Source organism: Scomber japonicus, chromosome 6 (genome assembly GCF_027409825.1).
Source record: "Scomber japonicus isolate fScoJap1 chromosome 6, fScoJap1.pri, whole genome shotgun sequence".
Classification (NCBI taxonomy): Eukaryota; Metazoa; Chordata; class Actinopteri; order Scombriformes; family Scombridae; genus Scomber; species Scomber japonicus.
The window spans coordinates 7,585,427-7,613,287 of record NC_070583.1 but is presented as its reverse complement, the minus strand read 5'-3'; the positions used below and the strand labels follow the sequence as shown (position 1 = coordinate 7,613,287).

General features: G+C 37.8%; 1 protein-coding gene across 1 annotated transcript in view; it reads right to left on the bottom strand.

Annotated features, from left to right (window-relative positions):
- LOC128361055 (alpha-2-macroglobulin-like) overlaps positions 1 to 23,867 on the bottom strand; it is a 28,745-nt gene extending 4,878 nt beyond the window's left edge. The window contains exons 1-35 of the mRNA XM_053321620.1: positions 23,734 to 23,867; positions 23,440 to 23,620; positions 23,143 to 23,299; positions 22,123 to 22,175; positions 21,479 to 21,499; positions 20,240 to 20,405; positions 20,070 to 20,154; positions 19,822 to 19,966; positions 18,039 to 18,156; positions 17,817 to 17,926; positions 17,563 to 17,730; positions 16,897 to 17,124; positions 16,004 to 16,067; positions 15,763 to 15,908; positions 15,219 to 15,368; positions 14,163 to 14,303; positions 13,975 to 14,065; positions 13,434 to 13,596; positions 12,902 to 13,127; positions 12,288 to 12,414; positions 11,999 to 12,120; positions 11,849 to 11,900; positions 11,604 to 11,687; positions 10,894 to 11,070; positions 10,183 to 10,258; positions 9,753 to 9,909; positions 9,129 to 9,203; positions 4,879 to 5,041; positions 4,372 to 4,559; positions 2,752 to 2,964; positions 2,320 to 2,444; positions 2,026 to 2,116; positions 1,871 to 1,939; positions 1,683 to 1,788; positions 1,490 to 1,531 (exon numbers count right to left, since the gene is read on the bottom strand). Coding sequence (XP_053177595.1) covers positions 1,491 to 1,531; positions 1,683 to 1,788; positions 1,871 to 1,939; positions 2,026 to 2,116; positions 2,320 to 2,444; positions 2,752 to 2,964; positions 4,372 to 4,559; positions 4,879 to 5,041; positions 9,129 to 9,203; positions 9,753 to 9,909; positions 10,183 to 10,258; positions 10,894 to 11,070; positions 11,604 to 11,687; positions 11,849 to 11,900; positions 11,999 to 12,120; positions 12,288 to 12,414; positions 12,902 to 13,127; positions 13,434 to 13,596; positions 13,975 to 14,065; positions 14,163 to 14,303; positions 15,219 to 15,368; positions 15,763 to 15,908; positions 16,004 to 16,067; positions 16,897 to 17,124; positions 17,563 to 17,730; positions 17,817 to 17,926; positions 18,039 to 18,156; positions 19,822 to 19,966; positions 20,070 to 20,154; positions 20,240 to 20,405; positions 21,479 to 21,499; positions 22,123 to 22,175; positions 23,143 to 23,299; positions 23,440 to 23,620; positions 23,734 to 23,819 — 4,365 coding nt within the window. The 5' untranslated portion in view covers positions 23,820 to 23,867 and the 3' untranslated portion in view covers position 1,490. The remainder of the gene's footprint in view (positions 1 to 1,489; positions 1,532 to 1,682; positions 1,789 to 1,870; positions 1,940 to 2,025; positions 2,117 to 2,319; positions 2,445 to 2,751; positions 2,965 to 4,371; positions 4,560 to 4,878; positions 5,042 to 9,128; positions 9,204 to 9,752; positions 9,910 to 10,182; positions 10,259 to 10,893; positions 11,071 to 11,603; positions 11,688 to 11,848; positions 11,901 to 11,998; positions 12,121 to 12,287; positions 12,415 to 12,901; positions 13,128 to 13,433; positions 13,597 to 13,974; positions 14,066 to 14,162; positions 14,304 to 15,218; positions 15,369 to 15,762; positions 15,909 to 16,003; positions 16,068 to 16,896; positions 17,125 to 17,562; positions 17,731 to 17,816; positions 17,927 to 18,038; positions 18,157 to 19,821; positions 19,967 to 20,069; positions 20,155 to 20,239; positions 20,406 to 21,478; positions 21,500 to 22,122; positions 22,176 to 23,142; positions 23,300 to 23,439; positions 23,621 to 23,733) is intronic.
- Between the last annotated feature and the right edge of the window lie 3,994 nt (positions 23,868 to 27,861).

Below are 27,861 nucleotides of genomic sequence, written 5' to 3'. Positions count from 1 at the left end.
GCTTCTGTATAACCTGCTTCCCTCATTCTCTTTGGGTTATCCTCACAATCTTTTCTGATGCTCGCCACCAAATTGGCACAGCTCAACACTTCCAGCGTTCCTTTAAACTCATACTTCTTCTTCCATTTTTTCAAATGACGCACACTATTCTTATCTGTGCCATGCATAAACTTCACATCTCCCTCATACTGCCCCCCCCCTCATTAGAGTGGCTTGACCCCATGTAGTCTTCTTATTCTCACTACTGTGTCTCTTCAACAAAAACAACGAAACAACGACAACAATTAACAATGACACTACGAAAATGACAATGACAACAAATACCTTATTATTGCAATAATCTATCTTTGCTTGCCCTCAGCGGCACACTCTTGTCCGCGGCTCAAAGATTTGCCCTTTCGGCACACACTTATCCTTAAGTGTTCAAAGAGAGACCGGCTAGGTAGTTTATTTCCTTAGTCTTCCCACAGACTTTGAAGCCCCAGTTCCTGTCACTGACACTGAACTGGTCTAAATCATCCCAGATGATTTTTCCCAAAAGCAACTTTACCGACCTGAATTGGATCTGTCTCAGTCTGGTTCTCTAGGATCTCGTCACCCCGCACTCTCTCCAGCCGACACCGGCCTCTCAATGTTTCCAAATTGTCCCCTTAGTAAGGACAGGGCGGAGGTCTTTCAGTAGAAGGAGTCCCGGACCCAACCCCCCCCCCCCCCCTCCCCCCCGGGGGTTCGGGTCGGCACCCTGGAGAGAGGCAGAGGTATTGAGATCCGGCTCGAAGGACCAAGTATGATAGAAAAATTAATTACAAGACTGAGTCTGAAACCAAGTTCAAAAGTCGAGTTACTTTTATTCTTGCAAGAAGGAGCAAATCAACAATACACAGCTACCAACCGTGCACAGAGTAAATGCTCAGAGGCCAGTCCTCGGAGCAACAGTCTTATACCTAACAAAGTAGCAAATCATCTTTTATCAACAATAGTTATCAGGGTGCCAGGTGGTGGGTTGTTTTCCCTCTGGAGCCATCCCGTGCTGTCTCCGTTGTCGAGTCTCCCTTCTCTCCCACCACTTGCGACCTTCAGCATTTGTCAAAATATCTCATAACATAGGATGGAAATTTACTGCAACAAAGAGCAAGTGTTAACTCCTTGGCCTTCTAGCACTGTGGCCTCTTACAATCAAAAGCACAATAAATCTACTTCTACATTTGTGGAATGCAAAGTATAACGCATACGCTTTTAATCATTACTACAGTCATATAAAAGTCACGCTAACCATTCTAAAGCATACTAACATCATGTATAAGAATACAATCACCAGTAAACTGAATATAATGTTGCAAACTGATTATGCAGACATCAAAATGAATATAAGACATTGGTGTTACTGGTTATAGGAACACAAAAGGAATATAAGAGATTTGTATTTTCCCATCATTTTCTTATTAAACTATAGTTTTAAGTGTTCTTGTATGCCATTGCAGATGGTAACCTTAAGCACAGGGGTAGGTGTATTCTATCTCAGCTTGGTCACCTGAGAGGAAAAAGAGGAAGGAGAGGAAAGACAAAAAAGAAGAGAAAAAACAAAAAATTGTCAACACATTTACAACTTGTAGTACTCAAAATGATACTTCTGATAACTGGTCAGTTTGTCTGGAAGTAGATTTGGGGTTAATGTCATTTACTTGGCTGATAGTAGTCATAGATCTTGATCACGGCTGGCTTTAGGTTCTGCACAGGGATCTCCTGTATGAGCTCTAAGCTGTGGTTGATGGCCATGATCTTTGGTAACTGTTAGAAGAAAAACAGATACATAAATAGTAATAAATCTAAAGAGCATCATGTAGTATTGTCCACTGTGAATTCCTGTTACCTCCCGTATGTACAAAAGAACATGATCTTCCTCTTGTTCAACATTATCCACCAGCAGAGCACCTTTGAGCTGTGAGGACATGATATTCAGCTGGGTTACCATGACGCCAACACCTGACACAAATATTACAAGTTAAAACTATAGTAACAAATTACCTTCTTCAAAGACTCTGGATTTGGGACAAATCCAGAGAGCATTTTGATGTCCAGGATCACCATATTTGTCCTTAACTGCTCTCCCCTATAGCTGTGATGGAGACATAAAAATGTGATACACAGTGAGATATCACTATGTACTTTATAGTTGTGCTAGTTGTATGCAAAGAGAGTTTTTAATATAAGGCATTGACAGTACTACAATATAACTACAAAGTTTTTCCAAACATTTCCAACATGTTTGTTTAAAATTACAGTATTCTTCTATCATAGTTGTACCGTGAATGCACTCACAGTGATTTTAGCTTCAGAGTGAGTTTAGGTCTGGCGGATGTGCTGGAGCAGGTGGCCTCTGGTTTTACCTCAACACTCAGAGTAGTAACATCAGTAGGAGTTGGGATATTATAATGAAGAGAAATCTGTAAAACAGGTAAACAAGCAAGGTTTAATATTCATAAAAAGTGAATAGGAATGTTAGGAATTTCCTTTACCGCTGGAGAATCTTGTTTTCACAAGCTAATGATTGTAGTTTAAGGTTTTTTGATTGGAAAATGATTTTGAGCAATACTGCCTCTTTCGTTAGGTAGGAGAAAGAATATTTTAAATTAATAAATCCTTAATTTTTGTGTCTCCCAATCTTTTTGACAAAATGATTAAATGATAATGAAATGGTCAGATTTCATTCCTTATTTGGAACAAGAAACAACTACCCTAGTGTTCACTGACCTGCATTGCAGCACATGTTGTTCCTTTCACCTCCAGACTGTACTTTCCTGTCACATCCTGCAGTGTCTTCTCCTGGTAGAGCAGTTTGTTGTGCTGGTTCACATCAAATGTCATCTGGCTACTGGGAGACTGAACTGTCACTGTGCTTGAACCCTCTGGACTGAACACCAGAGTGGAGTAGAGAGCCAGAGCCTGAAGCGCTACCACTGTGTCCTACAACACACACACCCACACACACACAAAACATTAAGTGCATATGTACCTATCTTTACCTAGACACAATTCCTCTCTGCATCCTGTGTGGTTTAGAAAAATTGCAGGTCAAAGTTCCTAGTTAGCAAAACTAACATAAAATAACAGACACTCCTGTCACATTTTTGAAATGGGATCTTTATGATCGGGTGATATTTAGATACATGCTTCTAACTAGGCTTGAACCGATCAGGATTTTTGGGGCCGATCACCGATCAGTGAGTTTAAATAAACCGATCACCGATCAGTGAGTTTAAATAAACCGATCACCGATCAGTGAGTTTAAATAAACCGATCACCGATCCGATCACGTCTTCTTTGTCCATGCTCCCTTTCTTAAACTCGGCATGCTCCTCCTCGTGTTCCTTCCAGGTACATTTGTGCTGTTGAAACATTTTGCAGATGCTTCCCCACGACGTACTTTAGTGTTGCACAGATTGCAAATAGCTTGTGTATTTATCTGTCTGCCTACAACACCCACATGTTTGTTTGAATCCGACAGCTCATGATTCAAGATTAAAAAAAACTGTATTCTCTGTCACATCGCGACAGGGCTCAAAACTAACTGTCGGATTCAAACAAACATGTCGGTGGTGTGGAACTTCTTCAGAGTAAATGAGACAGATAAAACACAAGCCATCTGCAATCTACGACATTGATCGTCATTGATCGGATCAGCAAATTAAGACATTACAGCCGATCTCACCAATTGCATAAAATGCTAAATATCGGCCGATCCGATATAGCCAGATTGGTGTAAAGCCTACTTCTAACTGAGAGTTAGATTATACATTTCTACTGGATTTTCTGAGGCTTCACAGAAAGAGGTGATTTGTTAAAAAAAAGTTAACAGATATAATGGCGGCTGTGGCTCAGGATTGGCAGTTCGATTCCTGGCTCCTCCAGCAGGTTGGCATGCTGTGTGGTAGCCCCTTCCATCAGTGCATGAAAGCGAGTAAATGGGTGAGTGAGATGTAGTGTAAAAGCACTTTGAGTGGTCATTATGACTAGAAAAGTGCTACATAAGTACAGACCATTTATTAATCCATTGACATATGTTAAAGATCATAAGATTGTAATTGTATTAGCTATGGCCTAACGGTTTCTCAGGTGGAGTTGCGACCTGCAACTATGTCGTAATCAAAACCACTCTGATAACACATAAATCCCATATGAGAACTGGGACTACAAACTCTCTTTCACTTGGAGTTTTCATCTGGAGGGAATTGCTAGGCGCAATTAAACCGCTAATTTGCCTAATGAGCTGCCGTTTTAGTAAATCAGATGATGAAAACACAGAAATTGTAAGCTCAATGAACCACAGCTCACATTTGTGCAATGCCATTTTATCAGCTGTTTGGGATGTACCTGTGTAGAGGAGAAGCCTCCGTAATGGTTCTGCTGCCCTGTCAGCCATCTGACGATGCGGCTGGTGTAGCCCAGGTCTTCAGTAGTAGGGGAGGCACTGAGTTTAGCCAGCAGCACATAGGAGCTGATCTCCACAGACAGAGAGGTTGATGATTCTGTTGTTGACTGAGACCAGTGGAGGAAACCCCCTAAAGACAGCGAATAACAATATATAACCTTTATTTAATCAGGTGGTTTCATTACGATCAGGAACTCTTTTGCAAGAGAGATCCAAATATAGTGACACAGTGAAGTGCAGTGCACAGTCGTAAACTGCATCAAATTGTTTTTAGGTGGACAGAGCAGCATGAGAGTACTACATGTCCATATTCAGGCATAGTATTCCTGTCCTCAAGAGAATAACATGCTTACTCAGATCATAACAGACAACAAACAACAAACAGGCACAAGTTGAGCTACATTCACAGTAATGAAGCCAGAGTGATGCCATTTAGGCGGGTGACTCACCATCTTTTAATGAAACCTTGTCTAGTTGCTCCAGAAGTTGAGCTCGAGTCTCCATGTCTCGAGTCAAGGTGAAGACATACGCCAGCAGAGCTGTAGTGTAGATGTTATCCAGTTCACTGGCGGACTCCCTGAGGCAAGACAGGCTCTTATTCACCACAGCATCCTGAAACAGATCAAAATACACATTATAGTGTATGTGCCTGTGACTCAACTGCTTTTGTTTTATCTTAAACCTACTCATTAATTTTCTTTTATGTTTTTTCATAGACCAAAGACAATTCTTAAAATGCCTTAAACTGTCATGTTAAATTATAATTCTATTGAAAGACATGTAAATGAATTAAGACATCAAGTATCTCTTCAGTGAGTTTCAATAAAGACTAATTATTGTTGTTGAGACAATTCTGGCTTCAAGGATAAAGTCCATAAATAGAAGGTACAGAGACACAAGCTGGCAGCTAACCACTGACAGCCAAAAACTATTTACCAGCACCACTAAACTGAACAAAGACTCATACAGAGATAGCAACATTACTGCCAACACAGACCAACATAAACCTAGTCTAGCACAATGACTTTCCTAAATTAAGCCAACAATGCTAACCAACAGAACAGAGAACTTCAGTTAACGTTTTGTTCTGTGCTGTGTGTGCCATGCCTCTATTTAGCTGCTAACCGTAGCTAGTTAGCAGAGCTAATTCTTTCATCAAACTGCTCCCAGATGCAGAAGAAGAGTATCTATTATTAGGCTATAAATTTAAATTGGGCAGATAATACTGTGTTACAAGCAAAAATAGAAGTTATATCAAGTGACCAAGGTCCCAGCTATGAATGTTATGTAAACAATAAGCTAATAATAATATAAAACAAATAATACTTATTTAATCCTTTCTTTTATTAGATTAGATTAGATAAGATTATTGTTATTTCGAATGTGTGATAGAAGAAAAAAAACAAAAAAACAAAAACAACATATAAAAAAGAAAGCACAATATACTCACTGAAAACAGTGAACTTACACCTGACAGAAAATATGATGCACTGTCAACCACATTCGAAAGGGAGTGGGAAGAAGTCAACACTTCTTGAATCCCACCCCTACTTCTTAAATCACTGCTGGCTAGCTGCTAATTTAATTATTAATTCATAACATCCTACAATTCTTACTAATATTATGTGTAATGTCAATATTTACATCTATATTTACTGTTATCAATATTATAATCATTGCTACATTTTTCCATTTTTTCCATCAAAAATAGCTATATACATACATACATACGTACGTACACATATACATACATATATACATATATTCATATATACACATCCCCATATATACATATACATCCACATATGTACACATACATACATAGACAGATATACTTACATACATACAACATACATACGCACACATACAAACAACGGGCACCTGAGTCACATAAACACCTCCATCCCTGTACCTCATAAAAATCATTTCTTTATACCTCTTTTTAAACTGTATTATGTTTGGACATTCCTTGAGCTTTAGATTCAGACTGTTCCATAATGTCACCCCACAGACAGAAAAACAAAAACCTCTCCTCGTCCTACGCACCCTAACACAGTTACATTTAAACAATCCCCTTAAATTATAGCAACCCTCTCCTTCAGTGAACAATCTTAGAATATTTGCTGGTAGTTGATTGTTTTTTGCCCGAAACATAATTTGTGCAGTTTGTAATTCTACCTGGTCTGCAAGTTTTAGTATTTTTGACTGTAAGTTTGTATGATCCTGAAAACCAGCGTTGTGAATTATTCGAATTGCTCTCTTCTGTAAAATAAATAATGGATGTAATGTACTTTTGAAATTATTACCCCAAACCTCTGCACAGTAACTTAAGTAAGGAGAGACTAATGAACCGTAGAGAATGCGGAGTGATTTATTATCTAGGAACTGCTTTGCTTTGTTTAATACTGCAATGCTTCTTGATACTTTAGAATGTATATGTTTTATATGTGGTTTCCAGCTGAGTGAGTGAGTTCATCTATTATAACCCCAAGAAATGTATTTACAGCAACTCTTTCAATAATAACTCCATCAATCTGTATCTTAACTTGTGAATTCATTCTGCAGTTACCAAATATCATTATTTTAGTTTTGTTCAAGTTCAGTGATAACTTGTTTATGTCAAACCATATCTTTAATTTGCACAATTCAGAGGAAATCTTGTCCAATAACAGCTGAGAGTCATCACCAGTACAGAAGATATTTGTGTCATCTGCAAACAAAATAATCTTAAATATCTTTGATATAGCTTATATCATTGATATACATAATGTAAAGTTTGGGGCCCAGCACTGATCCCTGGGGGACACCACAAGAACTACCCCCCTGATACCATAACGTTCCAGTTTTTTTTTATTAATATGTCATGATTTACTGTGTCAAATGCTTTCTTAAGATCAATAAATAACCCAACTGCATATTTTTTTATGATCTGTAGAGATTGTGATATCTTCAATTAAGTCTATTAATGCCAGTGATGTTGATGTGTTTGCCAGGAATCCGTATTGGCTGTCAGTGAGGAGTTCGTTTTTTTCTATAAATTTGTCCAGTCGATTGTTAAAAAGTTTTTCATGAATTTTAGAGAATTGTGGAAGTAAAGAAGTATATTAAAGAAAGTGGTGTCTTTTGCCAGTTTTGTATAGTGGTATGACTTTTACCGTTTTCATTTTATTAGGGAATGTGCCTGTTTGGAATGATAAGATAATGATAATGATTTAGAAATCCCCTCAATTACCTTTTTTACACTCGTATCTCATACACTCATATCTATATCTATATATCTACTAATACAGTCCATTATCAGGGATTTTTCCTGCCAGATCAGGTCCAACATTTACAAAGAATTTATTAAACATATCAATACTAGAGCCTGGTGCTCTGTATATACACTTAATGATTACATTTTTATTTTGTTCCTTATAAATTTCAACTGTGATGCATTCCAAAATATTATCCACTGCTGCAGACATATTGTCCAACACCTTGAATTTCAGAGTTTTATCCACATACATACCAACTACTCCTCCCCCTTTAATTTGTCTATTTATATATCTAAATTCATAGCCTTCAAGCTCAAAGTCTAAGCCTTTATTTGCAGTAATCCATGTCTCAGATATGGCAATGATGCTGAATGGTTTTGTGAAGTGATGCAGATACTCCTTGATTTGAACGAACTTTGCATAGAGACTTCTGCTATTGAAGTGGATGATCGATAGTTTGCTATCTGTCTTAATTCTCCTGTTGAACTGTTCATCAGTATAATAGTCAGAGTTATTGTTGATGGAAGAGAAGAAATTGTTGTACGGGTCAATATCATGTTCTCGTCGGTCTCTGCTTGAATCTTAATTGAATCTTCATTGGTGTATAAATCGACTCTGAAAACTAATTTCCTTGTAGGTAAATTATCATAATCACGTTGACCATGATGCTTTGTTGGTGTGGTATCAAAAATAGTGACATCTCGTTTCTTTAAGTTATCTTTGCTGCAAACTAACAGTAGGAATAACAGCACATTTCTCACTTCATGTAGTCTGGGTTTGCATTATCACAGCTATTAAAAACACTTTTGTAAGTGACTGCTAGCAAACATTGATGTAATCTTGTTACCTTTTCTAAAATGGGTAATTGTTTTATTGTATATTTGATTATTCTAATGGACTCATCTGTGGTGGAGGCATTTTGGAATTGACACCAAAGATGTAAAAATTGTGGATAACAGTGAGGCTATTAGCTGCCTGCAGTAATATTACCAGGATGTCTGAAATCTGTTAACTTAAAGTGAGGCAACACAAGCACCACCAACAAACAGCATAGTGTTGACTCTATACTGTGCTTTTGGGCTAAGCTACATGTAGTTTGTTCTTACTTGTCCAAACTTGATTTTTTTTTTAAAGTCAATCAAAAAAGTCAGTCATCACTTTCCTGAAAAACCAAGTAATGTTGTTAGCATTTAACGAGTTCCTCTTGCAGGACATGCTGTGAAATGCAGTATACTAAAGCTATACAGTAGTTTATTAGGAAAGATACCGTTCCTTGCAAAAAAATAAAAAAAAATGAATAAAAACACATTGGGAAGACAATGATGAAAGTGTGATTATGGCAAATTTACTTAAGTTATTGGTTTATGTCATATATTCACATGTTTTACCACATGGGGTTGGCAGTGAACACAACTGGAGATATTTAGAAAGACAGTACTCACATCTTTGGAAATGCCCATCTCCAAGAAGGTAGCAGTGACGTAAGCAGTAAGAGTCACTTCATCAGACACACCACCCTGTTGAGAGGAAGCATTATAAATAATATCAGCACTGTACAGAAAATATTCAGGCTTGCATATACTCTTGACCCTATCCCCTTTACTTGGTAATAGGGTCTTCCAGGGACCAGATACCCTCTCTACATTTAAGAGTAGGCTTAAAACTTTACTTTTTGATAAAGCTTATAGTTAGGGCCGGCCAGTCTTGTCCTGGACCAGCTCCTAGTTTATGCTACGATAGGCTTAGACTGCCGGGAGACTCCCATGATGCACTAGGCTCCTCTCTCCTCTTCCCTCTCTCTATCCATCTATATCCATTTACATTCATGTACTATAAATGCATTCACTAAATTAAACTTCTACCCCGGAGTTCTCTGTGCTTTCTCATCTCACAGGAAACCTGGAGTTGTAGATGCCTAGATGTCTATGCTTTTTAAATTAAATTAAAGAGTACAGTTTAGACCTGCCTTGAGATTACTTTTGTTGTGATTTGGTGCTATATAAATAAAGATTGATTGATTGATAAACTGACTGGTACCATGAATGGAAACTTTGATCTTATGGTACCTTCATTCTGTTATTGAAGAGTCTTCCTAACTGTTCAAAACAGCCATTATTGCGTTGAATACTCTCCAGCCAAATCTTAGTCTGTTGAACCTTTTCTGGGTCAATGTAGATGAAAGACTGTGCTTTGGCAAAGGATCTCAGCACAAAAGCAGTCAACCTGAGGATATTGAAACAAGGTTAGACATTGAGAAACTATGACAAGAGGAAGCACTTGAAGTGTGCACTCATGATAGTCACCACAATACAATAACCATAACAAACATGATTGAAAGGTTGCAATAATTCATGTAGTAATTAGCTTCAAAGTGATAATCATATCATTAATCTGTAGTACTAAAAGCTTCCAAAAGACAAAAGCCACCAGCTGCCAGTGATCACATCATATACTGTACCCTAAGTATATGTAGATATGATTGAGCAATGTTCTCACCAAGTGTTCCCCTGTCCTGTTCCAAATGTGCTGTAAGCACCATTGTTATGTTTGTAGTTCAACTGTCTCTGGTAGCCTGTGTAACAATGAATTACTATTAAACACTTTTATTTCCACAAAAGTATTTGTCAGGTTTACCTTCATGATTTTCTATTAAAATTATATAAACTGCATATCAGTTGAATGTCAGTTATTTTTCCCTCAGTTATACCAAATCATGCCACATGTATTCTCTGACAATATACAGCAGTTATGTTCATCTATGATTTTTCTCACAACACTGTCTTCATCTCTGTCAATCCCTTTCAGTCATTTTCTTAGTCTCACTTTATATTTTATATTGGACTTTAATGGAAATGCCTACAATTTTCCTCTTTTATGTTTAAACACATTGCTGAGTTTCTTTTCTTTAGGGACTGTTAATAAGACAAATCTGAGAAAATGAAAAGTAAAGCTTATCAGAAATCCACTCAGCCTCCAGACCAACCAGAGACAACAAGTACGAATGGTAATTATTGTCATCAATTCAAGTCTCTTGTTATCTTCCTTCTTCTTTGTCATGTACTGTAATACTTTGTTATCATGTAATTTTGTTATTTGAAAGTTTGACAGATAACCTCTCTGCCAAGCAAAGAAGTAATGATAGCAAAAACAAAACAACTTGATGAATAATGATAATGGCAGGTTTGAAGGTGTTAATCAAAGACTCACCACTGGTCAGGAAGTTGGTAGCCTTTTCCTTGATGGCCGGGGTCAGCTGATCTGTGTTTTTTAGGTACTGGAGTATGTAGATGTTGGGAGCCAGGAGAGCCATGTTCTGTTCCCCACATCCATACGGCATCTTCAGCATTCCATCCAGGTTCTTCAAGGCCCGACCCAGGATGTCACCTGCACAAAAACACTACGTGTCTAAATGTATTTGATAAACACTACTAATTAAAATACATATGATTTGTAAAAATGCATTTTCTTTATTTGCAAAATACTAAGTATATGGTTAAAAAAGTAATATGCTTAGAAACAGCAAGTCAAATGTTTTACACAAACTACAGCATGAAAATATGTTTTTATTTCAAACTATTTTTCTTAAATATAACAAGTTTCAAAAAGAACAGATACAGCAGGCAGTCCACGCAAGGAGTTTCTGTATTCTTTCCCACTACTGTATTGCATTTTTTTGGGGTTCCTTGTACAGGCATAATCCTGCAATCACTAGCACTTTTGCACATTTTTGACCATAGAAATTTGTTTCATGTGTTACATAAAAATGATTTTAGTGTAAGTTGTATAAGTATAAAACCAGAACATGTCCTGACACTCCAGCCCCAGTGTCCATTGGAGGAGGATTGGAGGAAGCGTATTAGACTTAAGGATTTGTTTAGTTAAAGCAAAACTCAAATACAAATAAAATGTGTGTTTACCCAGGACTGATATTGAGGCACGGACAGATCCATCAATCACGTTCTCAGGGAGTTTTAAATCTATATCCGCTGTCAATGTCTCCTCTGTGTACAGACAGAAAACAGTCAGCTGAGATGGAGAAAGCAGAAATCACAATTAAATGTCTCAAGTACATTTTTAACATGTCATCTATGCCACCCTTTTTAACTTAGAGCATTTGGTTCTCCTTTTACACAATGTTTGATGGCCCATCAACCATACTGACCTTTAGGACAGAACAGCCAGTTGTGGGTCTTTGTCATCTCAGTTCCCTCAGCCTGTGAGGAAAGGACAGTGTGAGCCCCATTGTTACTTTTATCTTACATTAAATAGATATAAATGTTTTTCTTTGTCATCTTGTTTTTAGGCTACCAACCTTTACAATGAGTTGTCGTGTTACCACATCAATGCGACCTCTGTCTGGAACGCTCACAATCTCATTGTCACATGAAACCTGAGAAGCCACAGCCTCAGCGCTCACAGTCACGTTCATAACCCCTTTAAATGATCACAAACTATGTGTGAAACTTGATTGATAATTTTCTCAGATTTTAAAAGTTCCAAAATATTCTAAAATGTTTTTGTTTTTTTTACAGAGGTGTGTTCTCACTGAAGGAGTCGTGCTGGTAAAAAAGGGATAGCAGTTTACACAGTTTGACACTCACCTAAGGACGTAGGGACCATGGTCCAGGTGAGAGTTTTTCTTCCACTGTTACACAGACAGGATGTGTACTGGTCACCAGAGCGGGGAGTGAGGTTGTAATCTAAGGAGGGGCCTGGAGTCACAGTGACCTGTTTAAGAGAGACAGACATTGATTATAAAACTGATGATTGGCATATGACAATTGATAACTGCTGCCCTTTTGTAGCCAACCAAACCTGATTTATAAAAAGTCCCATTGCTAATAAAAGGAATAAAAGAATAAAAGATACAACACACTGTAACACTAGGGATGAACCAAAATGTGCTATGACCGTAAAATAACTGTATGCTGTTTAAATAAAATGACAAAAAACCTACTGCTGGTTTACTCTGGTCTGAATCAGTGGACGTGTTGATAAACTTTTCCCTTGTGTGTCTTTTCAGATTGTTCACTGCACTCCACTCTTATGAACATGTTGCTGACATAATCATGTAGCTTAAAGCACCACTTTTCCTACATACAGCCTCACAGAGCAGCTACCATGGTCAACACACAAAAAACATTATGGTGTTTTGGAGGCGGTTTATGGTCTAACTGTCATGTAACACTAATAAGTGTGTACAAATATGAATTACCATCATGCAGTTGGACTGGTAGCTGAAAACGGTTGCCTTTAGTTCAAATTGCTCCCCCCGGATGACTGAGTAGGGCAAGCTGAGCTCGAGGAAGAAGGGCTGGAAGACGGTGAACTCTTTACGAGGAGCCAAGCCAAAACCATGAGGGGACAAACAGAAAGCCTCCGTCTCCCAGGTGGTGATGGTGTCTGGGACAGTGACTGGAACATCCTTTGTTCCAGACTCTCTAGATCAGCAGATCAGGGGTTAAAAAGAAAAAGTCTCAAAGAAACATCAGCAAATTATTTTCATGAGATCAATGTGTTAAGGAAGTCAGCCAGCATAGTTAGAGTAGGCCTCTAATGCCCATGCTTCATGCCCTAAAACACTGAAGCCCAGGGAAGCCTAAACACATCTTTCTATAGCTTTTAATGAATTGGACACCATCTTCGAACACAGCATCCAATTCTCTTAAGACATCCACAGTTTATTATCTTGAGACTCCCATTTTTTCATTTCATGATCATCAAAACCCTTTGTGTCAGAAACTCACCCGATTTCCACCAGGTCCCATATCCAAGTCTCAGGGAAGAAAGAGCGGACTGTCACTATTGGTGGAGGAGGAAGAGCGTCGTGAGAGCGGCCTGGTACACCAGAACCACCTGCACCACCAGGACCACCTACATCACCAAAATTAGGTGACCCATACCCGACTCCTGAAAAGAAACCGGAAGATATTTAGAGTTGTCCCACAACTCAGGATTTTCAAAGTTGACAGCACAGCATGGAGGGGGGAGGGGATTGTATTCTCATCTACAGTACGCATTTATCTTGGTACAAACACTGTACTTTGTTGTTATAGGTTTACATACTAATCAATATTAAATTACTATTTTATTTCTTTATTAAATGCAGCCTCCAAGAGAAAAAAGTGTTTCCACTGACAGTGTGCTAGTCAACTCGGGTATTTATTGAATGATGCATTGACTCAGCCATTTTTTGGGTGCAGCCCTAAAAATGTTTAAACAGAAGTGAATGGTAGCAATGACACAGTTAACATCATATCAAAAGAAAAAAAGTCGAAACGAACTCACCATATGGGCTGTAGTAGTATTTTCTTCCTTTAAACTGGACGCATGTAGGCACTCGGATAAATACATTTGTTGCCATCTTCAGCCCATTATTCTAGATAATCCAACCACACACAGATGTCACTGAAAAGTTCATCACATGTGCAACAGGAAATATTATGTTTTGCGTGTCGTTGTTGTGTAAGAATTACCTGGAAAACTGTATAAGCATCATCTGTCCGGTCACGTCTGGGGAAAACATATCTTCTGGGTCTCACATGCATGCATGATTCAGAATCAAAAACTTCATATGGAATATAGGATGCTTTTGTGACAGGCAATAAGTCAAAAATCTGAAAAGAAAGTTGATTCAAAGTTATAATCTGCAACACAATAGACTGTTAAAACTGCTTATATTTTAAGACAATACCACAGCAATTAAAATTGGTCATAAAAAAGAAGTTTGAATAAACTCCTCAGATTTTTTTGGTAGTCTTGATTGGGATTGTCTCATCCACTAAAAGGGAAACAAACCTGGAATTATCCCATTGAAATGTTTAGGGAAAGGGATGTGGACTGCTCTTTATTTGAGGTGGGAAATGGGCTAGAAACATAGACTTTATAAAAAAGAGGGACATTGCAATGTCAACCGTTGGTTTGCATTGAAGCCGGTTTGAAGGCCAGAGTTGCTGCTCTATACTTCATCTTTTCGGTTTGAAGCAAGGAACATCCAAATAAGGAATGCAAGTTTCACACTCTGACTCAGTGAGAGTCCCACAGCCAGGGAGAGCAGCAGGTGAGACAGCTGTTAATCACAGCTGTCAAACAATGTACACACCATACCATACACTACCATAAGTTTTCCAATCTTATTAATGGAGCAATAATTTCCAAAATGACCAACAGAACACTTGTTAGAAAGCCAAAATGTAGTGATTGAAACCAGAATGGCTCGCTGAAAAAAAAAGTCAAAGAGAAGCTGAGTCTTTTTGAATGGGATTCATTTGGAGCATCTAGTGGCTGTCAATGGCATTGCAATTTAAGGTTCTTCAGCATTTGCTTCAATCTCAAGCTGTAGTAGTTGCTGCTTGACTAGAATGGACTCCTTGTCTTTCCCTTGTGGCTGATGGGGCAAAACTCCCACTTGAGCTGCATTTCTCAGCAGTTACCATTATCGTTAAATGCGCTTAAGTTCATTTCCTATATCTCTGCAGTGGTTGGTGGGCTATAGCCTGTGACCTCTGTGTGACTGATGATGCAGCAGTTACCTTGTCTGCATTCACAGTCTTCCCTGGCTCCTTGATGTGGACGCTCTGGTCGACAGCACTAACACCGCACAGAGAACCAGGCTGAGCCGTCAACTGCATGGTGCTCTCCTCCCCTGGGACAGCTGAAGATTGAGAAAACTCCAGCAATACCTGAGACATACACAATACAGATAGTGCACCATCTGGACTATAGAGGTATGACCTGAGGGCCTGTGTTCCCCTCAAGATGACACAAATGTGTGTTGCACTTTAATTCCTTTATATTTTTGACAAATGCCAACAGACCAGATTAATTCTTACACAGAAAGCATTTTAGTGGAATCACTGAGATCATTTATCCCCTTCCCTCTTACAGCAAGGGCCAGTAATTGCAGTTCCAAAATTGATTTAGTAGCAGCAAATCAACATTCTTTTGCTCTTTATTACTTCAAATGAGTGTTTTCAGTGAGGGCAACATGTTATTATCCCCTATCATTCAGCAGGTGTATGATTCCATAGCCACATCTGACAGACACATCTTCATTCTTTTTCCTCTCCCACTGACCTTGTGACTGAAGCATTTCTCAGTGGATATGTCTGCACTGTGGGCCATCACAGTCTCACTGGGGAGGATAGCATAAGCCACTACAACAATCCCTGGTGCCATCTCTGGAGACACTTTCAACTTAAAGGACACCTCACCCTCAGTCACTGAAAAAGCAAACTGACTGTTATGAACTGTCTGCTTTCTGTTAACAGTCATCATTCACATGCCTCCACCAAAACTTGTGATCAAAGTCACCAACCTGGTTTATCTTCTACTTGAATCTGTTTAGAGCCCCGCATTAAAATGGCTCCTCTGGATAAGATCTGAAGCATTTGAGAGAAAACGACACAAAGAATGAATCATTTACCTTCATTTTAACAACAGATTACAACAGTGTTATGAAGTTCTTAGTGGAATATGTGAGTAATGACCATATCAAAAGGTGTGTCAGTAATGAGTTCATAAGGTAAAAGTTACAAAAACAATCAATTGGTAGCAGTGGGAGAGCCCTCTGTTAAATGTAATTCTCACATTACATCAGTGTGTCTACTGTTCATTGGAGGCATTCAGGTACAGTGTTGAGATTAGGTCACCCTTTGTTTGGAAGGGCTCTCAATACATCAGTGTAGTTACAATACATGCATGTAAAACATAGGAAAATAGAGTTGAAGCTGCTTTTGAGGTTTTGTTTTATAACAGGATTGTGTCACGGAATGTGAAGATTAAGACATAATAAAGTTAGGGGTTCGGGTTGGGGTTTGGGGTTAGGGTTAGAAAAGTCATACTACTTGTGATCTCCTATAACTGTCACTATTTTGACCATAATGGGATCCTGTAGGACTCACTTTTGTCTCACAGCTGACTGGTGAGAAGGCGGTCCTTTCAAATGTTGGCTTTGTTAACCTACAAATCCAGCATTGTGGATTTGACTTCACTGATGTAATATTAGTTCATTCAGGATGTTAAAACATAAAACTGAATCTACAAACTTTTTTAAAACAGCTTTCTACTACTGCACATTTGCTGCTCACTTTGCGGTTGCCTTTGCAAATAATGACTTTTCTTAGACTTGTGGAGGTTTCTCAAAATCAGTGTCCATTTCTGGAAGAGCCAACTGGGAACAAGTTGAGAAATAGCTTGCCCACCACTCACCAGATACATCAAATCTGCAGAACGATGAGCCTCTCCAGCAACAGTGTATTTAATGGAGATGTCCTCTTCTGACTCGCAGGGAAGCGATCCATCCTTCTTCTTCACCTCCAGGAAGCTCACTGACTTTGTATCAGGGGATGCCTCTTCCATCAAAGACAATGTGTGTTCTCCAGCCTTATAGTATGGAGTTCTATACTGGCGGTACCCCCGTGTTGGTTCGGTGCTGATCTAGAGTGTAGAAAATAAAGTTTATAAATAAACTCATGGTGGTTAAGGCTGTTGCAATCTTTAGAAAATGCCATAATTGTTCTGTGAATGGTTTTATGTTTCAACTAGTGTCATTCTCCTGTTGTTCACCAATATGCTTTGTGTCCTATAGTAATTTCCTTCTGCTTTCTAATAACACTATATTTAAAAGCATAGTGTGATCAAAATATAAATGAAAACATTTAACAAATATTATTTAAAAGCTGATCTCATTTACCCATAAAATTAATCAATTGGGTTGGTGGTAAAATCACAACCAAAGAAAATGTTTTGGTATAGAAAGTAGCTCCAATATGGCCACCAGCTCCATTGTAGATTTGAGCTTTTGATTTGCTTTATCATCTGGGGGAGAGAGTTTTGATGTGTTGACATAGGTTGTTAACGCTACTTCTTACTTACAGTGAGGTAGATGTCCCTTTGGAAGGTAGCTGGGCTGAATGAGAAAGTAGCAATACCATTGCTGTCAGTTGTGAGATTCTGGTGCTGTTGTTGTGACCAACCTCGTCCCTCAAACAAGTAGAGTGGCTTGTCAGCAATGGGTGTATCATTATGGTATACTGCTTTAACCTGTCAGAACAAATTGTATCATTGAGCACGCTCATTGTTTCAGTTACACTGTGTGAAGAAAAGTAAAGACCAGGTTTTGCACTTACTTTTCCTTCCACAGTTGATCCTTCCTCATAAATCTTGGGTGTGTCAATAAATGACAGCTTTCCAAGAACATAGGAAATAATTGTTCTTTTCCCTTGTTGGTGTGAAATACCTGCACAAGATCATATTGTAAACATACATAACATTGTAGCTTGTTTGTTTGTTTTAAAAATATACAAATTCATTTTTGACATATAAATGTTATAAAATATAAGAAGACTTACCGGTCCCCTCCTCCTCCACTTGGGCTTTGATATCCAAAGCATCTTGCACTGCCTTTTCGCCAATTTTTGTTAAAGTGGACATCTTGATGGTCAAAGTGGCACAGCCTTTCTTATCCATCTAGAAAGTGAAATCAAATGAAGAAAGAAAAGAAAAAGTTGAAGGAGTGCTCATACTTACTTACTTACTTACTTATCCCCGTCACGCCGGTTGGCGCATAGGCCAGCAACAAAGTCCCTCCACTTCTGTCTGTCTTTAGCTGTCTTTGCAATGGTTCCCCAGCTCTGGTGGTGCTGTTGGAGTTCCTTCTCTATGGTCCTACGCCACGTCATTTTAGGCCTCCCTTTCTTTCTTTTGCCTTCTGGGGTCCAATGGAGTGCGACTCTTGGGATAGCGTCGGCGTCCATCCTGAGGACATGGCCAATCCAGGACCATCTTCGCTTTGTGATTATATTGTACATGTTGTCTTGTTTGGTAATGTTGAGAAGTTTATTGTTTGAGATGGTGTTGGGCCAGAATATATGCTGGATTTTTCGCAGGCATGATGTGTGGAGGGTGGATAGTTTGCGTATGTCGCTTTCTGTGGTCTTCCAGCATTCTGCACCATACAGTAGCGTTGACAGTACACAACTTTGATATATTCTAAGTTTTGTTTTTGTTTTGTATTGGCTTGATTTCCATATTTGCTTAAGTTTTATGAAGGCTGTACGTGCTTTGTTGATCCGGTTTTTAATGTCTTGGTTTGTTCCTCCATCATGGTGGATGATACTTCCCAGGTAAGTGAAGTTGTCAGTATTTTCTAGGATCTGATCCTCAATTTTTATATGTGTTGGTGTATTGGTGTTGATAGCCATTATTTTAGTTTTATTGGTATTTATGATTAGTCCAAATGTTGACCATAGTGTTGTAATCTGTCTGTCTTTTCCTGCAGATGTGTGTGCGTATGCGATAGAAGGGCTAGGTCATCCGCAAAGTCAAGGTCTTCGATGCTGGAATGGAGGGTCCATCGAATCCCTCTTGACTTGTCTGCTGTTGCTTTTCTCATGACCCAGTCTATAGCAAGATTGAAGATTAGCACTGACATCACACATCCTTGGCGAACTCCGGATTCAACTAGAGTGCTCATACTATCTCCTTTAAAAACTTTCAACTTCACACACTTTGGAATTTCCTTCCTTCCATTTTTTTAAAATATATTATATTCAGAAATATAGTCTATAAGGCAGGAATATCTGCAGGATTAGCAAAGGTGCCTCATGAAGAGAATTGGCTTTATGCAGTTCTTGCTCTGATGAGAGTTCGGGTCCATGTTCAACTTATTGGGTCTAATCAGATCAGGTCTCCTTTTAATGCCAATATGTCAAATACCCAAGTGGATCCAAACAGATTTGAGTGTATGTGGTAATATGGTAGTTCACAATCAACAGTATTCAGTGTGTTTGATGAGAGATTAGAATGTGAATTGTCAAGTGTAGAGAAAAATGGGGGTGTTCTTTGTCCACAGGAAGAACAGATTGAAGGAAAAGGAGAACAAAAAGGGAAAAACAACTGGAAGACAAGAAAACTGAAGCCAAACGTATTTTAGGAAAATCAGTCGTTGACAAGATTTATGCTGTAAAATGAATTTTGGATTCCTGGAGTAACACAGATATAGAACTTATCATTATTTATACAAAACAAAATATTACATAGATTAGAACATAGTCGTCTATGTATTTCCCAGTTGGTTACAGAGGGTTTCATAGTTAGAAGCACATAAACAAATGATCACTATAACAACTGTACCTGCTTTGTCTCCTTGTGGCATGGGGCATCGATGTCTGGGACTCCCCCTTCAGGGGTTATTCTAAAAGTATGTCTAATATAGTGACTCAAAGGTCTGCACATCTCAAATTTAACACTCCCTGGCACAGGCTGTCCAAATGTGTACCTAGTTCGATGGAAAAACAAAAACAAACAAACAAATATCAGTATGTTGTTCCGAAAGGGTCACTGACTCAAAAAAACTGGCTCTATTTTAGATATTTACTTACTTTGCACATACATCAACTGTGATGTCTTCCTCTTCAATACTTACTTCATCAGGTACTTTCAATGTTACATCAAATTTAGGCAAAACTGGGGGAAAAAGATACTCATCAGCATTCTTGCTGCATTACATATAGATTCAAATAGAAGGAAAAAGAAATGAACCATTACTTACCATATTTCTCAACTTTGAAGCTGTGGTAGAATTTGACTTCACCAGACGTCACAATAACTTGGTAGACTCCTTCACGGGCCTCAGAGTTCAAGGAGTAAGAAAACTGCAGTATTTTACTATCGGATGTTTCATTCTGCCACTGTCCAATCCGGTTGCTCTGAGGATCCTGTTAAATGAAAGGAAATGGGAAGAACATGTATTTAAGACGCAAATAGGAAACTCATGTCAAACACAGCCCTAACCATACTGCTCACTGAATCTTCTTCTTCCTCAGTCACTCATATGACACTGGGCTGACATTTACATAGTGTAAAATTGTACTTGACATTGTATTTAATTATTATATTTATTATCTGAAATTATTAATAAATAGTTTCAGATGAATGTATTGACAAGCTAAAAGTCCAGTGACAGGTATATTGTTATCAGTAAATTCTGTATCTTGCAACAGAATTTGGTACTTAAGAATCTTAATATAGGTCACTTATATTTTTTGTGTCCATGTGGTTTAGTCAAATGTAAAGGGTTTAAAATGTGAAAATAAATGCATGAATAACTTGCACACATCCTATTTTTGTGGACCCAGCATCAAATTTCAGCTAATTATTCCATTTTGAGAGAATATATTAGAGGATTATGGCAAAAATGTCTAAGTGGTATAACCATAGCATGATCTGACATCATAACTTTTTATATTAAATAAAGCTAATGGAATACAATTGTTCTAAATATTACATTTAATCTGGGGAATCATGTCAATCAGAAACCATTTCAAGTTTTTCTTTAAATGTAGTAATTCTTGTTATAAGTCCACTTAATTACACTGTAGATGGATCAAATATTTAATATTTATCATTCTTTTGTGGTTACACCATTTGACATTTTCAGGAGCATTCAGTCTTACTTTTGCTAAAAAGAAATTGTGTAAATGTCATCTCAAATGACATAAAACCAACAAAAATATAAAATGTATATTTTAAAAAACCTAATGCTGCTTTTAAGACAATTTTTGAAGATATTTTTGAAATGCTCATCTTGCCAATCCTTATTTGTCACTGACCCATAGTTTAAAAATGTTGAGAGAAATATGAACTTAAGTCCCACTTATGATGAATATTTCATGAGCTTTAAGGGGTGGCAATTGGATAGTGTGAAAATAAAAAAACCCAACCCAACCCCCTCTGCTAATGACTTCCAAAAATGGATATTGGATAGTGAATATTTTCTTTATAGCCTTACCTCAATTTCAATGATATTGTACTGCAAAACAGAAAGAGAGAGATTTGTTAAATGAGTTAGTTTATTGTTCTCATCACACATTATCTTGTGAGTTCAAGTTAAAGTATTTGAAGTTTATTTAGGAGATCAGTGATGACACATACTCAGGACTTTACAATCATTGTTGTACTGTACACAGTCAATATAGACTAGAATGCTTATATTTTTGAATGAAACAGGTTTAACAGACATTCAAATAAAACAAGCATTCTGATTAATAGTTTTTACTACTTTTTGGAAAAGCAAACAAAGACATTTTTATTTCATTTTTAGCATAGTTCTAGTTATTTCTTATGAAAACAGGATTATGTGCTGCATACAAAAGACAGAGAGAAATGATAGAGGTTGACAGATATATCGCAGGATCAGCGAAAATCGTTTGACTCAGCACAAGCAGGTTTACCTAAAGGGGCCCAGGTTGTACTATTGACCCTTGTTCAGGAGCAGATTGACTAGAAACATGCTTGGTTAAATAGCACATCCATGTCGATAATTTTATTATGCAACATTTGTTCAGTTCAACTAACTGGTGTGTATAACTGGGGCATCATACAGTATCACCAGTATAAATTAAATCTGAAAGAAAAGAGAGACAGTTCACTCACCACACTATTGACAGGTCTGAACTTGGTATCCATTGAAAGGACTCTGAAACTGACTGAAAAAGAGATTACACAAAGCTCATATCAAACAGTGTTAAACATCTGTCTACTAAGACTAAATCATTATTATCCCATGTATGGTTTAGACACTGTTAGACAGGGGGAAACAAACCGGAATGACTGATGATAGCTTGTAAGATAATCAACATAAGAAGTTGCTTCTATGCTACAAACTGCACAAATGCAAAAGTAACATAGAAATTTTTCAATATCACAAAAAGGAAACCTCCATTTAATCTCTTTGAGAGTGAATAGCAAGCCCTGGATTTTCATGAGGTGCATGTTTGTAAGTGTTTAATCTAAGTATGCAATATGAGTTATTCCATAAACATAACACATCTGACACATATTTCTGGTACATTTTGATTAATGCAAAAAGCATGATTTTTATGTATGCTCGCAATACTAATTTAATATATAGTAATGTACAATACCAGTCAAAAGCCTTGGGAAGATGTGTCCACACCTTTGGCTGGTACTGTATGTATGTATACACTTAGCTTGTGCATCTCCTAAACAGCAGGAACTTCTTCCTAATGTTAATTTTTTTCATATATAAGCATGACTTTAAAAAGCTTTAACCTGTAATGCTCATTAATGGTTTAAAATACAGACACAAGTAATTTCCCACTAGTTGTAAGTATAAACTCTGTGTAGTGGACTAGTGTTATTACTGCTTATAGCTGGCATTTAGCACTTCTCTATTGCAGTTATGTTAGCTAGCCAGAGCCAACATATGTAGCAACGAGTGTCATAAGAAAAAAAAGGGTTGAGAAATGGGAGATGCCACATACCAATTTACCTCTAAACAGTCATAAAAATAGTTTTAAACTTTGTTTTTCAAATTCTGAAAAAGTCCATATATATGGTATTTTGACATTGTGGCAAAGTGTTTTCTACCCATCTTAAGCTGTTTTCACAGGGATATGGTAGTATACTGGGTTCAACATCATTGATGGTTACCTGTTTGTCCAGGAAGGTAGATTGGTTTATCTGTTTGGATGAATGTCATTGGTCGATAGGCTTTGAACATGACTTTCCTGACTTCTCTTGAGTGATATCTGTTGCTTCGTACCTCCACCTCCAATGTCTGCACCTCTGTATCCTGCACTGTAGGAGACTATAATAGAAATATATTTTATAGACACTACCCAAAAGAAAACACAATCTCATACTGTAAAAACAGAATTCACCAAGAGTCTCGTAATATTTAACTTCATCTATTTCCAAATGAACATATTTTCTATCTTGAGAGCTGACCGTAAATGAAATGCATTGATGGAGGTCTTTGTCGGTTGACTGCTTGAGGAGAGTTGTGTTCTCCACATTGGACATCAGAGTGACAGTCATGTCCACAGTCTCAGTTGACTGCAGGAGACTCACACAGAATCTGGTCTCAGCTCCAGCTTCCATAACCGCAGGAATGGTGACCATATACTGCCTACAGCCACAGAAACATACACATACAGCAGATACCTCACTTGGTCTGATAGAGGAAGAAACACTGACTAGTTATTACACAAACAAAATGAGAAACAGTACAGAGAAACTTACGGTCTTGCCTCTGTTAAACCCACACACATCCAGCTCAAGAGGACACACAGTGTCCATGTCTGCAGCTGAATTCCAGGACGACCCATGACTGACTGTGATCAGCCTCAGTCTCAGCATCTCTTAAATAGTGCTTGATACAGAAACCCACCCCCGCTCTACACAAACAGCCAACACACCATGCAACCCCTTTATTTGATGATTTACAGGCATCCCGTTAGTCAATCTTTTGTAGACATGTTGTTGAATGTAGTATGTAAAGCTGACTGCAATTCAAATCCAACAGTTGACACTTTTCAGTTTTGGAAATGATAATGAGCATGTATTTACATCTATCTGGCAGTTTTTAAAGAATTGAACATTACATTATTTACATGGGTAGAAGTATTTAAAAGCTATTTAATTATAGTGCAGTGTTATATCTTACTGTAAGACTTTCTTTAATGTGATCTAAGATATTTCACCATTCCAATAGCAACAGTGCCGTGATGTAAGGGTTTGCAGTAATTTTTTTCCTTTAATTATGTGGAGTATTATACTATGAAGATTTCAGCAACATTGCCCTTCACCCAGTGTAGGACGTTTGTGCAAATAGCTCAAGTAAGCATTCCAGTAAGTAAAACTCTGTTGGCTTATAATGTTGTCAAACATTGCTGATTGACTTTGATTGAATTATTTTGTTAGCTGTCTGAAACAGTGCAACAGTAAATACACTACACATCAAAAGATAAAAAGCATTGTGTTCTACCACATTTTATGTTTATTTTATTGAAATCATTTTCAGTATCATTTAATAATGTCATTATGTTTATCAACCAGAATGAGTGCTTGCAGTGAAACAACGTTCAATGACCTGCTGACTTTACTGTCACTTTTGGGCCAAAACTTGATGAACCTTCTCTCTTTGATGCAACAATATCACTATGATAATTGTCCTTGTATGGCGGCCTGGGTGAACTCCCCTTCAGCGCCCCTTTATGTATGTATGTATATATGTATGTGTGTGTGTGTGTGTGTGTGTGTGTGTGTGTGTGTGTGTGTGTGTGTGTGTGTGTGTCTGTCTGTCTGTCTCCTTCTCCCAAAAGAATTTTCAATTTTGAGAGGTCATTAAACTCTTTGAAATCTGAAAATCACAGTAAATGTTACTTTGCAAGAAACAGAAGTATTTTGGTGTGAAAACCATCATTTTCCTCCAGTTTATGAATGATGTTTTCAGAAAAAAACAAAAATACATGACATTTGGTTAATAAACAGGAAAATTAGATGCCTGTGTACACATGTTTTTGTGACCTTGGGAATAGTCCTTATGGGGACCAAAGCTTGGTCCTAATGAGGCAAAAGGTCCTTACTGAATTGCTGGTTAAGGTTAGGGATCAGGTGTAAATTGTATTTGTTAAGCTAAGGGTTAAGCATTAACGTGTGTGTATATGTGTGTGTATGTATGTTATAATTGCATTTTAGGGTATTTTATTTAGTTTTTAATTTTATTGTTGTATACATTTGTTTTTTTGTTTTTTTTTCTATATCACTATTTTTTGAGCTTCTGTAGCAATGAATTTTCCCCACTATGGGATCAATAAATGTATCATTATCCTTATTGCTAAAGTTAGTTAGGTTAGAAGGGATGGTTCTTAAATTGCCACTATTGTTGGTCTAGTGCACTACCAACAGATGTGTACATAATACTGTCAGTATTGTCAATAAAAATAATTTTCTAGTGTATTTATATCAGCTATAAAATATGCCCTGTATTTACTGTCAAACAAAAAAAAAGATCAACAGCGCCCCTGCAGTCCGGGATCAACCCTTGCCCCTGTGGGCTGGAGGTCTAGGTAAGTACCAAGAATGATGCCTATATACAGGAAATAAATATCCACCCATCCCAGCTTCCAGCAATGTAGCACAGACTATTCTATTTTACTTTCTTTTTGCGTTAAACAATATATCAGTAGACGAGCAGTTCTCAAAATATACAATATTTTCTGCAGTGGTGGTTAAGATGACTCTTACTGGTCAGTCATAGTCTCATCCTAACAAAATAAAAACGATTTGTTTACAGCCAGCAAAACCCTACAAAGGCACTGATACAGGTATTAACCCCTCCATCAGTGAGCAAGTAACACACGTCACAACAAAATTCAATATTCCCCACAGTGTTGTATACAAATTCCAACAAACTGTGTCCTGTTCAACCCAACCTCAGAGTGAATTGCTCAATCTTTTGTCTTTGTGTCAGTCTGTGTCACTATTTACAACATATTCATGTTCTCTGCTCAGTCGAAATTTTCATGGTTTTCACATCAATCTGCAGATTGGAACTTCCAAAATGTAGACAGAATGAATTACAGAGTCCTCCTGTGCTCCAGTCCGAACTAGGTGGCAGACTCCTGAGAATGAAAAGCCTGGCAATGGATGGATGGTTGGTGGGTGTGTCTGTGATGTAGGGATTGTGTGCTTAAAGATACTGCTCACTACAACATCCCTGCTGTAAAAAAAAAAGGTACTCAAGGTTACAGGCCAGAAAAGATTGAGAGACTCTGCTATAACGATTTGAGAATAAAGCGACAAATCAACACAGGAAAGTAAGTGTCACATGTTCTCAGCAGAGGGCAGCATTCAATCACTTCAATAGTTCGATAACCTTCACTTGACTGACAATGTGAAGCTGCCTTCACACTGCAAGACCTAAACAAAAGTTTGAGTTGGGGAGATCCTCAACATGCTTTTACCTACTCTGTATGTCAGCTCTCCAGTGAGGCTATGACTGTCAGTTGAATGTTTGGCCTCTGCCTTTCACAATGTTGATGATGAGAAACATTGGAGAACCATACATGTCACTATAGCATGTCTCATGAATTTAGAAGTTCCTTTTGTTCTTTCTCTCTTACTTTCGTGGGCCTGGGCTTCAGAAATCGTGACGTAACGGTAAGGGCGGGAACATCTCGTGATGCAAACCAGGAAATACTCCCATTTAACAACGGTTGATGCATCCTATCTATGGTCCCTCAGAAAGAGTCGCCTAGAGAGAACGGCAAGGGGACGCCATAGGGGCAAATGGCAAGGGGACGCCATAGGGGCAGAAAATTAATTTAATGTACTCATTAAACACCGGTTTAAATTTCTTGCTTTTGGAAAAAAATTACCATCCAAAGCCTTTGCAGTGCCAAAACAACCCTCTCTGTTTACATGAAATGGTTCAGTTCTATCTCCAAACCAGGTGCAGCTACAGCTAAACTTAGTCCACAGTGAAACAGCTTCATGTTATTTTTGCTCCCCTAACATTAGTTACTGCTAAATCTTCACAGAAGATTCAGTGTTTGCATTTCACTCACTGACATTTAATCAATGCAGGTAATCTTATAGCAGCTATTCATACTAACTCAGTTGTCCCTGCTCCTGGCACCAGTACCAACAGATGCAGCTTGAGTCTCAGCAGCCATCCTATCCCCCCAAAATAATCAACCAGCTCCACTGCCAACTGAAGAAGGAGATGAGCAGAATTGTGATCAATGACATGTCACTTTTAAAAAAGTGCTGTTAATTTTATAATTTTGTTTGTTATATCATTCTATAGATTATAACATTAATTTATTCTAATGAAGGGGTTCATTTATATTCAATTTATATTTATTTTATCATTAAGATTACATTTAGACTGTTCTGGAGATGTGGTTACAGCAACTGCGCGCATGTTTGGCATGGTCTGTGCCTGGTGGTCAGTGTTGGGAGGGTTACTTTTAAAATGTATTCCCATAGATTACTGATTACATGATGTCCTAAAATGTAATCTGTAATGTATTCCCTTGGATTACTTAAGTAAAATAATGTATTCTAAATACTTTTGGATTACTTTTAGCTTACTTCAAAATCGTCTAATTGAACGTGTTTATCTGTGACACTGATTTTAGTTAACACTTGCTTTAGAGAATGATCTTATTCCTGTCTTCAGAGAAAAAGTTATGCAAATACACAAATGCAGTACGTTTTGTCCTGCAACTGATACTATCTAAAGAAAAATGGCATCCAAGAGTCAACATTTTTCAATTTCTTTTACATTTATTAATTTCCACAGCTCAGAAATTCGGGAAATTAAAATTAAAATTTTTATTCTTAAATATTGACGAATTAAGA